Below are 12,737 nucleotides of genomic sequence, written 5' to 3' on the forward strand. Positions count from 1 at the left end.
AGCTTCAGCTTCTCCATGTTTTGCTGCTTTGGAATGTGATTTGGAGAATTGTTTACCCAGCATGTGCATTGTTTTTACTTAATGACCAATGACAGCCACCTGTGTCGAGGCTGTGAGCAGCCACAAGATTTTATTATTCATTCCTTTCCTTTCTAGCTTTCTGATGTCTCCTTTCTCTTTCTTTAGTATAGTTTTAGTATACAATTTTCTTTTAATATAATATATATCATAAAATAATAAATCAGCCTTCTGAAACATGAAGTCAAGATTGTCATCTCTTCCGTCATCCTGGGACCCTCAAACACCACCACACCAGCCCTGGATATTGTCCTTCCTGAGCTGAGGAACCCAGAACTGGGCACAAGAGCCAAGGTGACCCTCTCTAGTGCCAGCACAGGGCAGGAATCACTTTCCTGGTCCTGCTGGCCACAGTGTTCCTGAGACAGGCCAGGGTGCCATGGACTTTGTTGGGCCCCAGGGCACAGCTGGCTCATGTTCAGCCACTGCCCACCAGCACCCCCAGGGTGGAACCTGTCAGGATTATCTTAAATTGGGACGTTCTTTGATGTAAGACCTTTGTATGCTTTCAAGCCTAATGAGCAAAAAAGGAGACCTGATCAGTGGAACAGGCAGCAGGATCATCTCTTAGACAAGGGCATCCTGAAGCTAACGAGCTTTAAGGATGTAGCAAATGAAAATGTTGATGTATGTCTATCTATCTATTGCTAAGTTGGCAAAATACTCAAGGTCCATGTGTCCTAGAGCTCAATATATTCATTATAATGCTAAAAAGACCCTTGCCCTGAGAACGCCCAGAAATTGCTGGGTTGATGTAACTTGCATGGAACTTACTAAGCAGTCCTAACTTCCAAGAGGGGCTGTGCTTGGAAATTCACTAACTCTGAATTTCTGTGTGCAAATAATGGCAGGGAAAGTCCATGGGGGTGTGCTGGATTTCTGAAGTACCAAGCTGGGGCAGCTCTGAAATAAACCATGTCTCTCTCCAGTGTGTCATTATTGGCTTGTTGCACACCAGGTAACAAATCCAATTTTGTGGGTACAACCATCAGCCTGGGGCTGGGCTGTACCCCTGCTCCCCTTCACACAGGGCCCCCTGCCCTTTAAATTTGGGCTGAGAAACCTCCCCAGTGGCTGTGGCTTGTGTGGAGGTGAAACCCCAGAGCCCTGGGCCGTGCCTCTTGCCCAGGAGGTCTCAGCCCAGGCATCTGCCACTCCTGTGCCACCTGCCTGGGGCTGGGGAAGACCTTTCCCCCTTATTTCACCCCCATTCCCTGGGGAGAAGGGGTTCCAGGGTGGGATCCATCCTGCCATGGCAACAAGGATGTCCCAGGCTGGCTCAGCTCAGCAAGAGCCAGCATGGACTCCAAGGGCTGCCCGTGATGTGACTGAGACACAATTCATCATTAAAATTAAACAGATCACAGCTTCAGCTCCTTTCCATCCCTCTCAGCACTGCAGACAAACTGTCAACAGCCTGATTTCCAGAGGTGCCCCCAACCTGCCACCCCCACTGTGTGAAATGGAGACTCAAATATTGAGCATCCTTGAAGCTCAGGGCTTTAATGGCTTTTCTCACTTGTTTACCCAATGCACAGAGCAGGGCTAATAGCTTTCTTTTATCATGCAAAGGTGTTATTAATGTGAATTAATAAGAATTTGCAGAGTTCATTTAGATCTTGGGATTAAAAAGGCTCATTTCAAGGGGCTGTTACTACATAAAAACAAACACACGCTCACAAGCAAGAGCATTAAATGCAGGCAATCATTTGCAACGTGCATTTTCATCACTGCTGTCTTCTCCTGAGAGCTACACAAACAATCTAGTCAAACAACCCTCTGTGAGGTAAGCAATAGATTATGGCTTTATTTTATTGAAGAAGAAACCCCCAGCATGATGAATATCAAGTTATTAAGTCCATATCTGGTTCCTTCTTTGATCATTGCTGAATTCCTTTACTCCTAAGCAATGCTTTTATAGACACACATCCTATGAAATGTGCTAGTTGCCTTTCTTGGAGGGAAGGGAGACAGAAGGGCAGTTAAAATATAAAGGTTTATTTCCCTAAAGGATTAACTAATAGATGAGGATATACAGAGTAGGCTAAAAATAGAGTCTATATGGGACATATTTGTGCTCTGCATTGAGTAAGAGCCCAGGAGAAGAATGTTGTAGCTGCTCATCCTCTACACCTCTCTGGAAGCTTAAGTCTGTTTTATTTTCAAGAGCAACCTTGTCTACTCAGTCTCAAAGTGGCCAAAGCCCTTGGTTACCTCCCCTGTATCCAAAGAACTATAACAACAGTTTTAACATAAGCCTGGAAAGCTTCCTAACCTGTATTTATCCTCTAAATAGAAGCTGAAGAACACATCTGACTCGATTGGCCTTTCTCAGTTGCTCTTATCCCCTATTAATCCCTGCTGCTCCCTCCCCAGCACGGGGCTGTCCCCTTTGCTGATTTACCACTCCTCTCCTGTGACCACCAGCGCTGCAAAGAGAGTTATTAAAAGGTGTTAGAAAGGGGAGCACTCGGGCTGTTCTAAACTTAGAGTAACCTGAAGCAAGCCATGAGGTATCCCCTGGTTCCTCTGGTGAACGAGCTGACCTTTCCTCTGCTTTTCTTCTGGTTCTGCTTGCCCTTTGTCATGCTGCTGATCATCGCCATTATCTGGCTGCAGCTGCTGCTTAATGAAGGTAAGTTGGGCAGTTGATCAGGTAAAATGCTGCTGCATAAAGTTAACTTCCTCTTTAAAGCACTCTGCTGGCTATTTTTAGGTTCATGCCACTTGTCACAGGAGGCAGCTAAAGGTTTGTTAGTATTGGTGGTAGCATATAGAAAAACCAAACAAATTATTATGTTTTTCTGTCAAAAATGCTTATAAGACAATCAAGCTGCTACTTACCCTTCTTGTGCTCTCCCTTTTTCTCAGTGGTAATTTGATTTAAAAAGGACAAAGGACAAGTAATTTTTGTAGGTTTCTATTTCAAAAATCTCCCAGAAAACAAGCTTAATCCTCCAAATCTGTGCACTTTAAATTCTGGCCTCACAGTTCTCTTGCACCTCTCCTTTTTGGAAAGGCATAGAGGGTTTTATTGGGGGAGCTGGTAAGGAATTCTTTCATGCTGAGGTTGATAGAAAGTTTTGAAGGGAGCAAGACATACATTTTCATTTATTTATGTATTTTTCCAGTTTGTTTTTCCAATCCATCCCTGATTCTTTCTTCTAACGTGTCAGTAACCAATAACAGGCTTTGGTTTAGACTAATAATAAGCTTGTTGTTGCACTAGTGAGGATAAAGCCTTGCTACTGTGTTCTAATGCTGGAGAAAAAAAAAATCTAATCCCAGATGAGGAAGTTCAAAATCAGTGACAAAATATCTATTTTACATAGCTGTGCCACATCCTTACACTGAAGTTGAGTGCTCAGGCTTTTGTCTGGACAGAGTAATTCTCTTGATGTTTTGAAGGAGATATTTCAGGTTATTCTTGCTACATTTACATTCACAATTTCTGGCCTGTAGTGACCGCTCTTAGCACCAGGCCTCCGACTGTTTCCACAAATGCTCTAAATTACTTTTTAACCAATAAGACTAGACACATCACTAAATTTTTACATACCAGCATATTTACAGAATAAGACATTAAAGCTTTTCTCAGTTATAAAAATAAAAGTACTCTTTTTAATAACTTCCTAACTAATTCAGTCATATCCACTTCCTCTATGCTAGTTTACAACAAGCACAATTAAAAAGGTAATGCTTCAGCTTCTCCTTTAATAAAATTGCTGGTTAAGAGCTAATTAGTTAAAATTAAACACTTGTAAAGGCCTTTTATTGTCTAGTTTGGTTTGAAAATCCTTTATTTCAGCTGGAAAAAGTTCAGAGGAACCTAGTCCAGCTCCTAGATGGGATGTGCAAATCTTGCAGCCGTGGGAAAAAAAGTCACATACAGGTGTTTTACATGTTCTTTTTAAACCTGCTTCTAGCACAGATGCCCAGCACAGAAAAGATTGAGAAAGAATCTCCTGATGAGCCTGAATCTGATTCTGAAGATGAAATAACAGAGGAAGACAACCAGAGTGATGAATCCAGTACAGAGATGCAAGAGTTGTCACAATCCAGTGGAGCTGTAGGAAGACTGAGGCCCAAGCCTGCTTATCTGAGCTCAAATCCTAAAAGCCAAAATCTCCTTGCTGTGACCTTGAACAGCTGGTCCCAGAGGCAGAAGAGAAGATATTCCTGTGCTGAAAATAGCATTTTCTACAACATCCTGATGGTGAGTAGTGGGGCCAGGCTGCCTCCTTTCATATCCACTGCTTTTGTGCCTCAGCTCTGAATTTTTTCACCTCTGCCCGACTCAGAGGCCTCTTGGGCAAGACAAAGCTCCAAGATTTCAACCAGGTTTCTGCCTGGTTAATAACTAACAGGAGATTTTATTTTCTGCCTTCCCTATTTGTGGTGACTCCTGTTGTAGACGAGGTAAAGGCAACACAAAATTGTGCAGAATGACTATCATGAATATGTGTGTGTGTGTATATATTTCAAGGTACATATGCATATTTTAAAAGTCCTTGAGAAGTGCATTTAAAATGGCAAAATTTGCCACTTATTCATCTAAGATAAGAAGTTTAGCTCAACCACGTGTAAGAACTCTCCGGGTATTTATGACTGGTACTGTGTACTTTAAAAAGTTGCTTCAGATTTCTTACAGTGGAGCACGTGACTGTAAATAAGATGAATTTCACTTGCTCAATAAGAACTGAGGCCAGAAGTCTCTTTGCAAACACAGCAGCCCTAATCCTTTTAGGCTTTACACAAATCCCAAACGATAAATTTCAAGCAGTGGAAGAGCTTCATGTCTTGTGTGTCCTCTTTTTCCCTGTGGCTTGCACTGTCTGTTCCTTTGCAGAAGGGGCTCACAAGGGAAAGCTGCTCTGTGCCTCCACTGTCACTATTCCCACTCCTGTCTGCTCAGTTACATTGCTGGGAGTTTTGAATTGCAGCAATTGAGGTACTCACTCACGTTTCCTTCCACCAGTTCTGCTGGAGTGCACACCTTGCTTAGGCTGGACTAGCCAAGCATTGGAATCATCTTAACCTGGTGCAGTTTTTTGACTAACACACCCTGAAGCTGAGCTTTAGCATGCCATCAACAATACCTCAGTTGAAAAGCATTTTTAAGACCATTAACACCACCAAGGTGGTTCCAAATAAGTGTAGTAACAATTTATTTAACATTCATTAATTTCCTAGTTTTTTCAAAAGCTAACAGTGCTAACAATGAGCTTGGTCTTGTCTAGGGTAGCATTTAGTGCTCCTAGAATTCCTCTTATGTACAACTACTGACTTGAACACAGCAGCTTGAACTTGTCTTTTGTAGGACATAACATTTGTTGGTTTTGTTGGGTGGGTGAGGGAAGAGAACAAGCACTGGTGGCTGCAAAATCCTGCTGAAAATGGAACCTCTTCCAAAGACATCATTGCAGTGACAATTCAGTTCTTCCTTTTCTTCCCCAGCTGCTGTGCTCCTTGCTGTCTTCTCTCACCTGGAATTTTGTCTGCCTGTTGCTCCAGACCTTTAACATCCTGAGGACTCTGCTGCTGCCATCCTATCTGGTTACCTATGTGTCTCAGCTGTCCACTTTGCTGGGTGAAAGAGCTGGCAAAATCCTGGGCTCCCTGAGTCTGGAGAGCAGAGGATTGCTGCTTTCAGTCCTGGGGAGGAAACTGCAGCTGAGCCAGGCTCAGAGAACCACCTCAGGGTGAGAGCAAAGCAGGGAGTCCCATGGCAATCCGGGTCAGCATTGGTGACAGCCACTGCAGCATGGCAGAGGGAGGGGAATTCTCTGAAAAAGAAACCCACTCCAGACTAAGCACCTACTCAGCTCACCACAGCTGCTTTCAGAGTGTTGACTGCCTAAATGTGAAATGGATGACAGCTGCCAATTTCTTGAGGGATAAGCTCCTTTTTACAAGGACCAAGCACTCCACCAGCACCAGTGATTGTTTCTGCTCACCAACACTAATCTTTGATTCCAAATAAATAAGATCAAGGCAATCTCTCTCTGTAGTAGTTCTTACTGGATTTTAAATGCAACACAGCCATAGGATTATTATACTCATAGTTCAATTAACACTTTTCTCATCTGCATCATGTCAAGTCTCAAAGTAGGAAACGGCTTTTCAACACCCCGGTCTAAGAAATGAAGCAGACCTACCTCCAATTAACAAGAAATAATTAAGCCCTCAGCAGATCCTGAGCATGCATGTCCCTGATTTCCGTTCAGGCTTTGTTTTCCAGCACAGCTGGCAGGCTGATGTAAGGTAGATTACAGCCTAGAGAGGCACTCACAACAGCTCGATTTAACCAGTTATTGGAACCGCAAGGAGGGCGAGGAGCCTGTGATGAGCCATCTTTTTGTAGCCTAAGGGTTTATCGAGGTGCTGGGTTTGAACAGAACAGCTGTGTGCTCTTGTGTTGATGCACACGTCCAACACACTGTTTTGTTTTCAAGAGGATCTGAATTACAAAGTAATTCAATGAGCGCGCCGCCGCTTGTGGGAATCATTGTTTCTGCTGCCCGTGTGCGGTGCCTGCCTCTCCAGAGCCTTACACGGGCACGCTGTGCAGCACCAGCCCGCAAAAATGATGAAACCTGCCCTGCTTGTATTTGCTTTTCCCACCCCATCCCCTGAGCCCCGCGTGGCCAAATATTTGTCCATGCACTTAAATAAAACTTGTTTGCCCGCATCTTTATTTTCGAGGCTCCTTTCTTTAGAAAGAAAACACAAAAGGAAAAGAAAAGCTGTTTGCCCGGGACATCCCCCTCTCCCGGGAGGGAGCTTTGGGGTTCTTCTCCAGCGGGGATCCCCCGTTTCTTTCCCCGCCTGTCAGCGGCGAGCGGGAAGGGTTGGATGCTCCGGGCAGATGCGGAGGGAGCGGGCGGGGAGCGGGGCGGGACGGGGGCGGAGGGAAGAAGGGTCCGCGCTCCTGCTCTCTCCTCCGCCGACTCCGAGCCCGGCCCTGGGCGGCTCCGGCCAGCTGAGATGCGGGTCGGGAGAACCCCATGCTCTCCGCTCCTCCACCTCCTCCTCCTCTCCGGCCGTGCTCTGCAGCGCTGACCGGCCCAGGTGGGCGCTGACTGCTCCAGGGAGCCGCTGACTGCTCCAGGTGGGCACTGACCCCTCCAGGGAGGCACTGACCCCTCCAGGTGGGCACTGACCCTTCTGGGTAAGTTGATGCTCAGCGCTGCTCGGGGGCTCCGGCCGTGCCCCGCAGCCCCGGGGGTGTGGATGCCGTGGTTGTGCAGTCCTGAATTGTTGCTTTTCGCGCAGAATTTGGCTTCTGCCCTGTTGGGGAATGGGGTTATTGTCTCAGCTGTAGTGGCATCTTAAAGCTGTCTTCCCTGAGCCAGCGTGAAGGATGTTTGCTGGTAGTGTCAAGTTTTTTCTCTTTACCTTTTCCACCATGCACACGTAAAACGTGTTGACAAGAAAGCTTCATCTGGCAGCTGTGTTGTTGGGGATGCCTCTAATATTGCAGCTGAAGCCGTGGGGATGACACCTCCTGTCTCTATGGGATTTCACTTGTTTAGGCTACTTGAGTCTTTTAGACTGTGTTAACCTCTGCTCAAAAAGAAATCCTGTTATCTTGTGGTAATTGCCAAAATGCCACAGTTTAAGTTAAAAATGTTGTACTGGGACCATAACTGCAAAGAAGTGGATGAACGGAGGTGGGTAAATAAACAATCTAAAGGTCTAGGAGAATATTGCTTCTTGTGCTACATGGTGATGTTCTAAAGCCTGGTGCTACCTACGTGCGTGCTTTGTGTAGTTTTTAGTCTGCGTAAATACACTCAGAATAGCTTTAGCTTGGCTGGGCTGGCTGTCCCTGGCAGTGTCACTGTAATAGCAGGGAGGTTGGTGCCAGCTTGCAAAAACCTGCTTGAGAAAGCTACTTTGAGGACTCCTAGCTCCTGCAGAGTTCCCCAGGACCACAGCTATGCTGATGGCACTAGTGGTTTAAACCTGGTTTTCCTGTCTTTGAGCTATGAAAAATAATGCACAAATAAATATTTGGCTGCTAAGAATAGGACTTTTGTGTGTGAATTTAGCTAAAAGTAGTATAGAAAGAGCATTTTGGTTCTGCTGTGGGCCAGTACCTCTTACAAGGGGTTGGTGATGTATGAAGCTGGGCTGTGGAATGGACACAGACCTACAGATGAGGGGTCTCAGTTTGAACCCTGTAGACTTTTTATTGTGATCCACATTTCTTAAAATATTTCCTTTCCCTGAATCTGGCTGTAATGCCTGCCCCTGTCTTTGCTGGGCATTTGGAGCTCTCAGCATGAATTTAGCATGACCTTGAAGCTGCCTTGTAGTCTGCAAGTGAGTTTGTGGTTTAATTTCCTTTTGCTGTTGTGTGCAAAAGCTACTTCCTGGGCATCAGCAAGAGAGTTTGCAGCCTTGGATGCTGTAGGAGAGCTCCTGCCAGTGTGGTTGTTTGCACTGACCACAAATAGTTTTGGATTTAATTCAACTGAGGGTCTTTTGTTCACCTGGTGCGTCATTTCTTATATGAATCCAGCAGCCTCTGTCCCAGAGCTCTTCCATGCTGCAGCAAGCAGGTATTTTCTCAGCTTTAAAGATAGCAAAACCTGGATTGAGCATTTTGGGGCACGGTATTAGTGAGAACTGTAATTTGGTAGTTCCTTTTGGCTGAAGTTAAGCCCCCTGGGAGGTGGAGGATGCATTTCTGTGTGCCAAACTGTACTGTACGTCTTTTGTGACCTTTTGCCCATCACTTAATCTCTCTTTTTCCCCCCCTTCTTGTTTGTAAAGCCTTTACTTTGCAGGGGTGGGGTCTGTTAAACATTAAGACTCTGTTGGGAAGCATTGTATGTATAAAAACACAGATAACAATTTCTTTCTCCTCTGGGCTCAAGACTCTGGAAGATGTTGGTAAAAAGACCCGAACTCTAATCTAGTGTAAACTGAAGCGACCTAATGTGTTTTGGTGGATTTAAGTGATAAACATATCTCAAATCACTATGTCAAAGCATTTTTAAGGTCTTGCAGCATGTGGGGATCCCTAACTTGTCAGCAGGACCTCTCTGAGTAACAGCTGGGTGAGCTGTGGCTGTTTACATCCTTCTCCTGCAGGAGTCATGGGATGATTTAACTTGGTTGACATCTGTTTCCAGTAAAGAGGAATTTGGGTTCTTGGGTCCAAGCTGTATGAAGAAAAATAACACTGAATGTTTGGCTGAAGATCCCAAGAGGGCGCAGCAGCAACAGCAGCCGAGCTATTGGGTTAATCAAAACACATTTTTGAAGTCACTTTTTTTAAATATGGAAAGGAAAAAGCCGTAACTGTTGTTTCCCACTTCACAGCATCTTTGATTAGTTGGATAGAGAGTTGTGTTACTGGTCAAAGCTTTATAAACTGCAATGGGTGAGTGTCCAGCTTGCCTTAAGGAAAATATCACACACTGGAGTGCTGAAATGGGAGCCCAAAGAGCTGCTGGCACCTCAGTTCTTTACACGACCCAACTGGCCAAAGCTTTCAGAACCCTGCTCTGGCTGTGTTTGACCCTGCTTTAAGCAGGAGGTTGGCTGAGGTGGTGACCTGAGGAGCCCCTCACTCTTGTGATGGTGCAAACTGCTCCAGGAGCAGTGCCCTTCCCTGTCTGCACAGCAAAGGAGCCCCCACCCCTTCAGGGCCTCCTTAAAAATCCCTGTGTGACTGGCACTGGGATCTTCTCTTTTGGGTAAGGAGGTCACTAGGACATACATGCAATACAGTCTCAGCTTTTTACATCCTTTAAAAGTTAGAAACTACCCTACCTGACCAACAATATCACGCATTTTAGCTTCATATGCCTTTTAGGCTCCCAGTTCAGCAAAATATTTTCTTAATTGGGGATGTTATGGCCCATATGCTTCTATTCCAAGCAGTTTAAATGCTTTGAGTTGGAAACATAAAAATATCTTAGTTGTGACATGATGTTTGAGCCTTCCTGCTGTGGATGCAAAATCCATATGGCAACGAGGCTTAATTGAAACCTGCTGGAGTTACTTTTCTCCTGCAGCATATTATATGAAATATTCTTTATGCAGCTGGCTTGAAAGGACTAGCCTTAGATATTTCTAGTCAATTGGTGCTTTTGGAAATTCTGTTCCTTTCCAAGACTCATGATTTTGGTTTATGTAAAGCACTTCAGTTTGATAAACTACATACGAAGTACAGCCTGTGTGATTTATTCATTATTTATTCCACAGATTTTAGGTGTAAGTCATCCACTACAGAGTTATTGATTGGGTGGGTAAGTCCTTCCAGGTGTGTTGTGTAGTGGAAAGCTTGTCTAAAATCAGAACTTGTTGCTTGAAGAGTTGGGTCTCTAAATTGGTTTGAGCTTCAGATGTTTGCAATATTTCCTGGTATTTGTTGCTGTTTGGTCAGACCGTTGGGTCAGTTTGCAGGGGAGTATGTTTTGTGATTTCAATTAAGATTGGAGAAAGAATTACAAAAGCTGATGTAGCTTAAAGCATACTCCCCAAAGCAAATTACTCCAAGAGTCTGGAATGTGTTGGTGGGAGGCTTCAGTTTTAGTGAGATGTTGCTCTGTGCATGCAGGAGTCCTTCCCTTCCTAAATAATTGTTTCCATCTGCATGGCTTATTCCATCAGCCCCCAGGGCTGCCAGTGCCTGGACTGCTGAGCTATTAAAATCTGTGTCTCTTGTAAGAATGAGGATCTTTCTCACTAAATATTCTGTGCCAGCTGTGTGCAAAGGGAACTTTGCTCTCATCATACAGAAAAATAATAGGGCAGCCCCCACTGGGGACCTTTTAGAACAAACAATATTCTGGTGTTTCTTTCCTGTACTTTCAAATTTTTAGAGGGAAAAGTTTCAGGACCCTGTATAATGTCTGGTGAGCCCATTATGAATTCACTAGTTCTCTGAAAGTTTAGTTCTTATGTAATATGGAATTTTGGCCATCTTTGATAACTTCAATTGAAGGTTGTGGCCTCTGGTCTGTGAGATGTGAACACAGACACTCCCATCCCATAGTGAAGTGACAATAACCTGCTTGGCCATTGCACACTGGTGGGTCAACAATGGCAGCCTGGGCATGGATGAAGCACTGACAGGAGGCTGCTGGCCAAGAGTTATTTTATATTCCTCAGTTATCTCTGCTTGGGTCACCTAGGGAAGCATGAGAGATGTGTCATTGTAACTGAGAAACGTTGGAAAGGCACAAATCTGGAGTACTCTTCGATCCCTTGCCTCTGTACTTTTCTCTTTGAAGGCTCTCATTTCTGAATTAGATTTTAAGTGATGAACACTGGAAATAAAGGTGGAATTTCTTGTGTGTGAGCCCTTGAGTGAACATGAGCCTGGAACTCTGGTGAAGCCCATAGCAGGTGGCCAATATATAATGGAACTGGAAGGATATCCTCTTTAGGCAACAAATAAATACAGCTTTGCTGATGAAAGTTGTTTTTCTCGGTCAAGGTAAAGCTGGGACAATGTTCCTGTTGGAAAGCAGCGGGGCTGACACAGTGGAAGGAAATCCCTGTGTGTCCCCCAGCGGAAGGTGAGGCACGCAGGGCAGTGTATACATCCCTGCAGCTGATCTCCCAGCCCCCTGCTTGGGGCAAACATTCCTCAGCCCTGGCCTCCCTCCAGCCTGTGCACAAGCAGGGTAAAAGGAGATAAAGGCAACAGCTGTATTTAGCTGCAGTGTTTCCTTTGAGTAACTGGAGAGGAAGGATCCCTCCTGGGAGCAGCCATATCCCTCATCCAAGGGGTTTGGAGTTCATTCGCTCCGTGCTTCCTACGCTGCCTTGGCTGGAGCACTGCAGGCACGAGGCTGCAGGATGTTTGCAGGGCAGGAAGGGTTTGGAGCAAGCACAGAGCTGCCAGCTCCCTTGGGAGAATCCAAGGTTTGGTGAAATACCAGCACTCACCCTGGAAAAAGCTCTTTTGGAGAATGGCTTTTTGCAAGGCTCATTCTCCAAGGCTCATTCAGCTGTGTATGTCCTGGTTTGAGAGAGGGACAGTTTCTAGCTGTCCCCCTGGTTGGAGAGAGAGAGGGACTCCTCTCTCCTTGATGAACTGAGAATTGATTATCTAAAGGGTGGTGATGGACTGAGTTGATGGTCTGAGGGGTGGATGTATTGGACATTTGGTGAGGGGAGGAGGAATATTTTTGGAAGGTTTTAATTCTGAGTTCTGTGTATGTTTCTTTTTTATATAATAAAGTTTTTTTTCTTCTTTATTCCTAAGTTGGAGCCTGCTTTGCTCTATTCCTGGTCACATCTCACAGCAGACACCAGGGAGCACATATTTTCATGGGGGCACTGGCAATGCAAACCATGACACTGTAATAATGTGTTACATGGAAGGAAAATTAACTGGGGAGTGGAATTGGTAAATAAGATCAAGGAATTACTGTTTTAAGGCATTCCTGTGAATTCTGTTCATGTGGTCTGTGCAGTTTTGTAAAGGATTAGCATCACCTCATTGTTAACAAAACAGATGGCAAAGGAAAAGCAGTCTTTGTCAAGGTCAAGAAGCTGCTTGCTGAGGGTCTATGAATATCATTTAACCCCACAAAAGTTCTTTTTCTGACACTGGCTCTAAGGCATCACAGCTCCTTTGGATCTCTGAGAGTTCCAGGAGGATGTGCACTGTGAAGCCAGCTTTATAACGT

General features: G+C 44.9%; 1 protein-coding gene across 6 annotated transcripts in view; it reads left to right on the plus strand.

Annotated features, from left to right (window-relative positions):
• The first annotated feature begins 7,003 nt into the window (after positions 1 to 7,003).
• Positions 7,004 to 12,737, plus strand: part of ARHGAP40 (Rho GTPase activating protein 40) — a 39,165-nt gene continuing 33,431 nt past the window's right edge. For 2 of the 6 annotated variants that reach the window (XM_030963466.1, XM_030963465.1), the window contains exon 1: positions 7,004 to 7,229. Coding sequence is in view for 1 of the 6 variants with exons in the window: in XM_030963463.1 (XP_030819323.1) it covers positions 8,596 to 8,645 (50 nt within the window). In the remaining 5 variants the exon portion in view is untranslated. Of the gene's footprint in view, positions 7,250 to 8,571; positions 8,646 to 12,737 lie in introns of those variants that run through there. The other 4 variants (XM_030963467.1, XM_030963468.1, XM_030963464.1 and 1 more) reach the window with 3 other exon arrangements.

This window comes from Camarhynchus parvulus, chromosome 20, assembly GCF_901933205.1.
Source record: "Camarhynchus parvulus chromosome 20, STF_HiC, whole genome shotgun sequence".
In the NCBI taxonomy this organism is placed as follows: domain Eukaryota; kingdom Metazoa; phylum Chordata; class Aves; order Passeriformes; family Thraupidae; genus Camarhynchus; species Camarhynchus parvulus.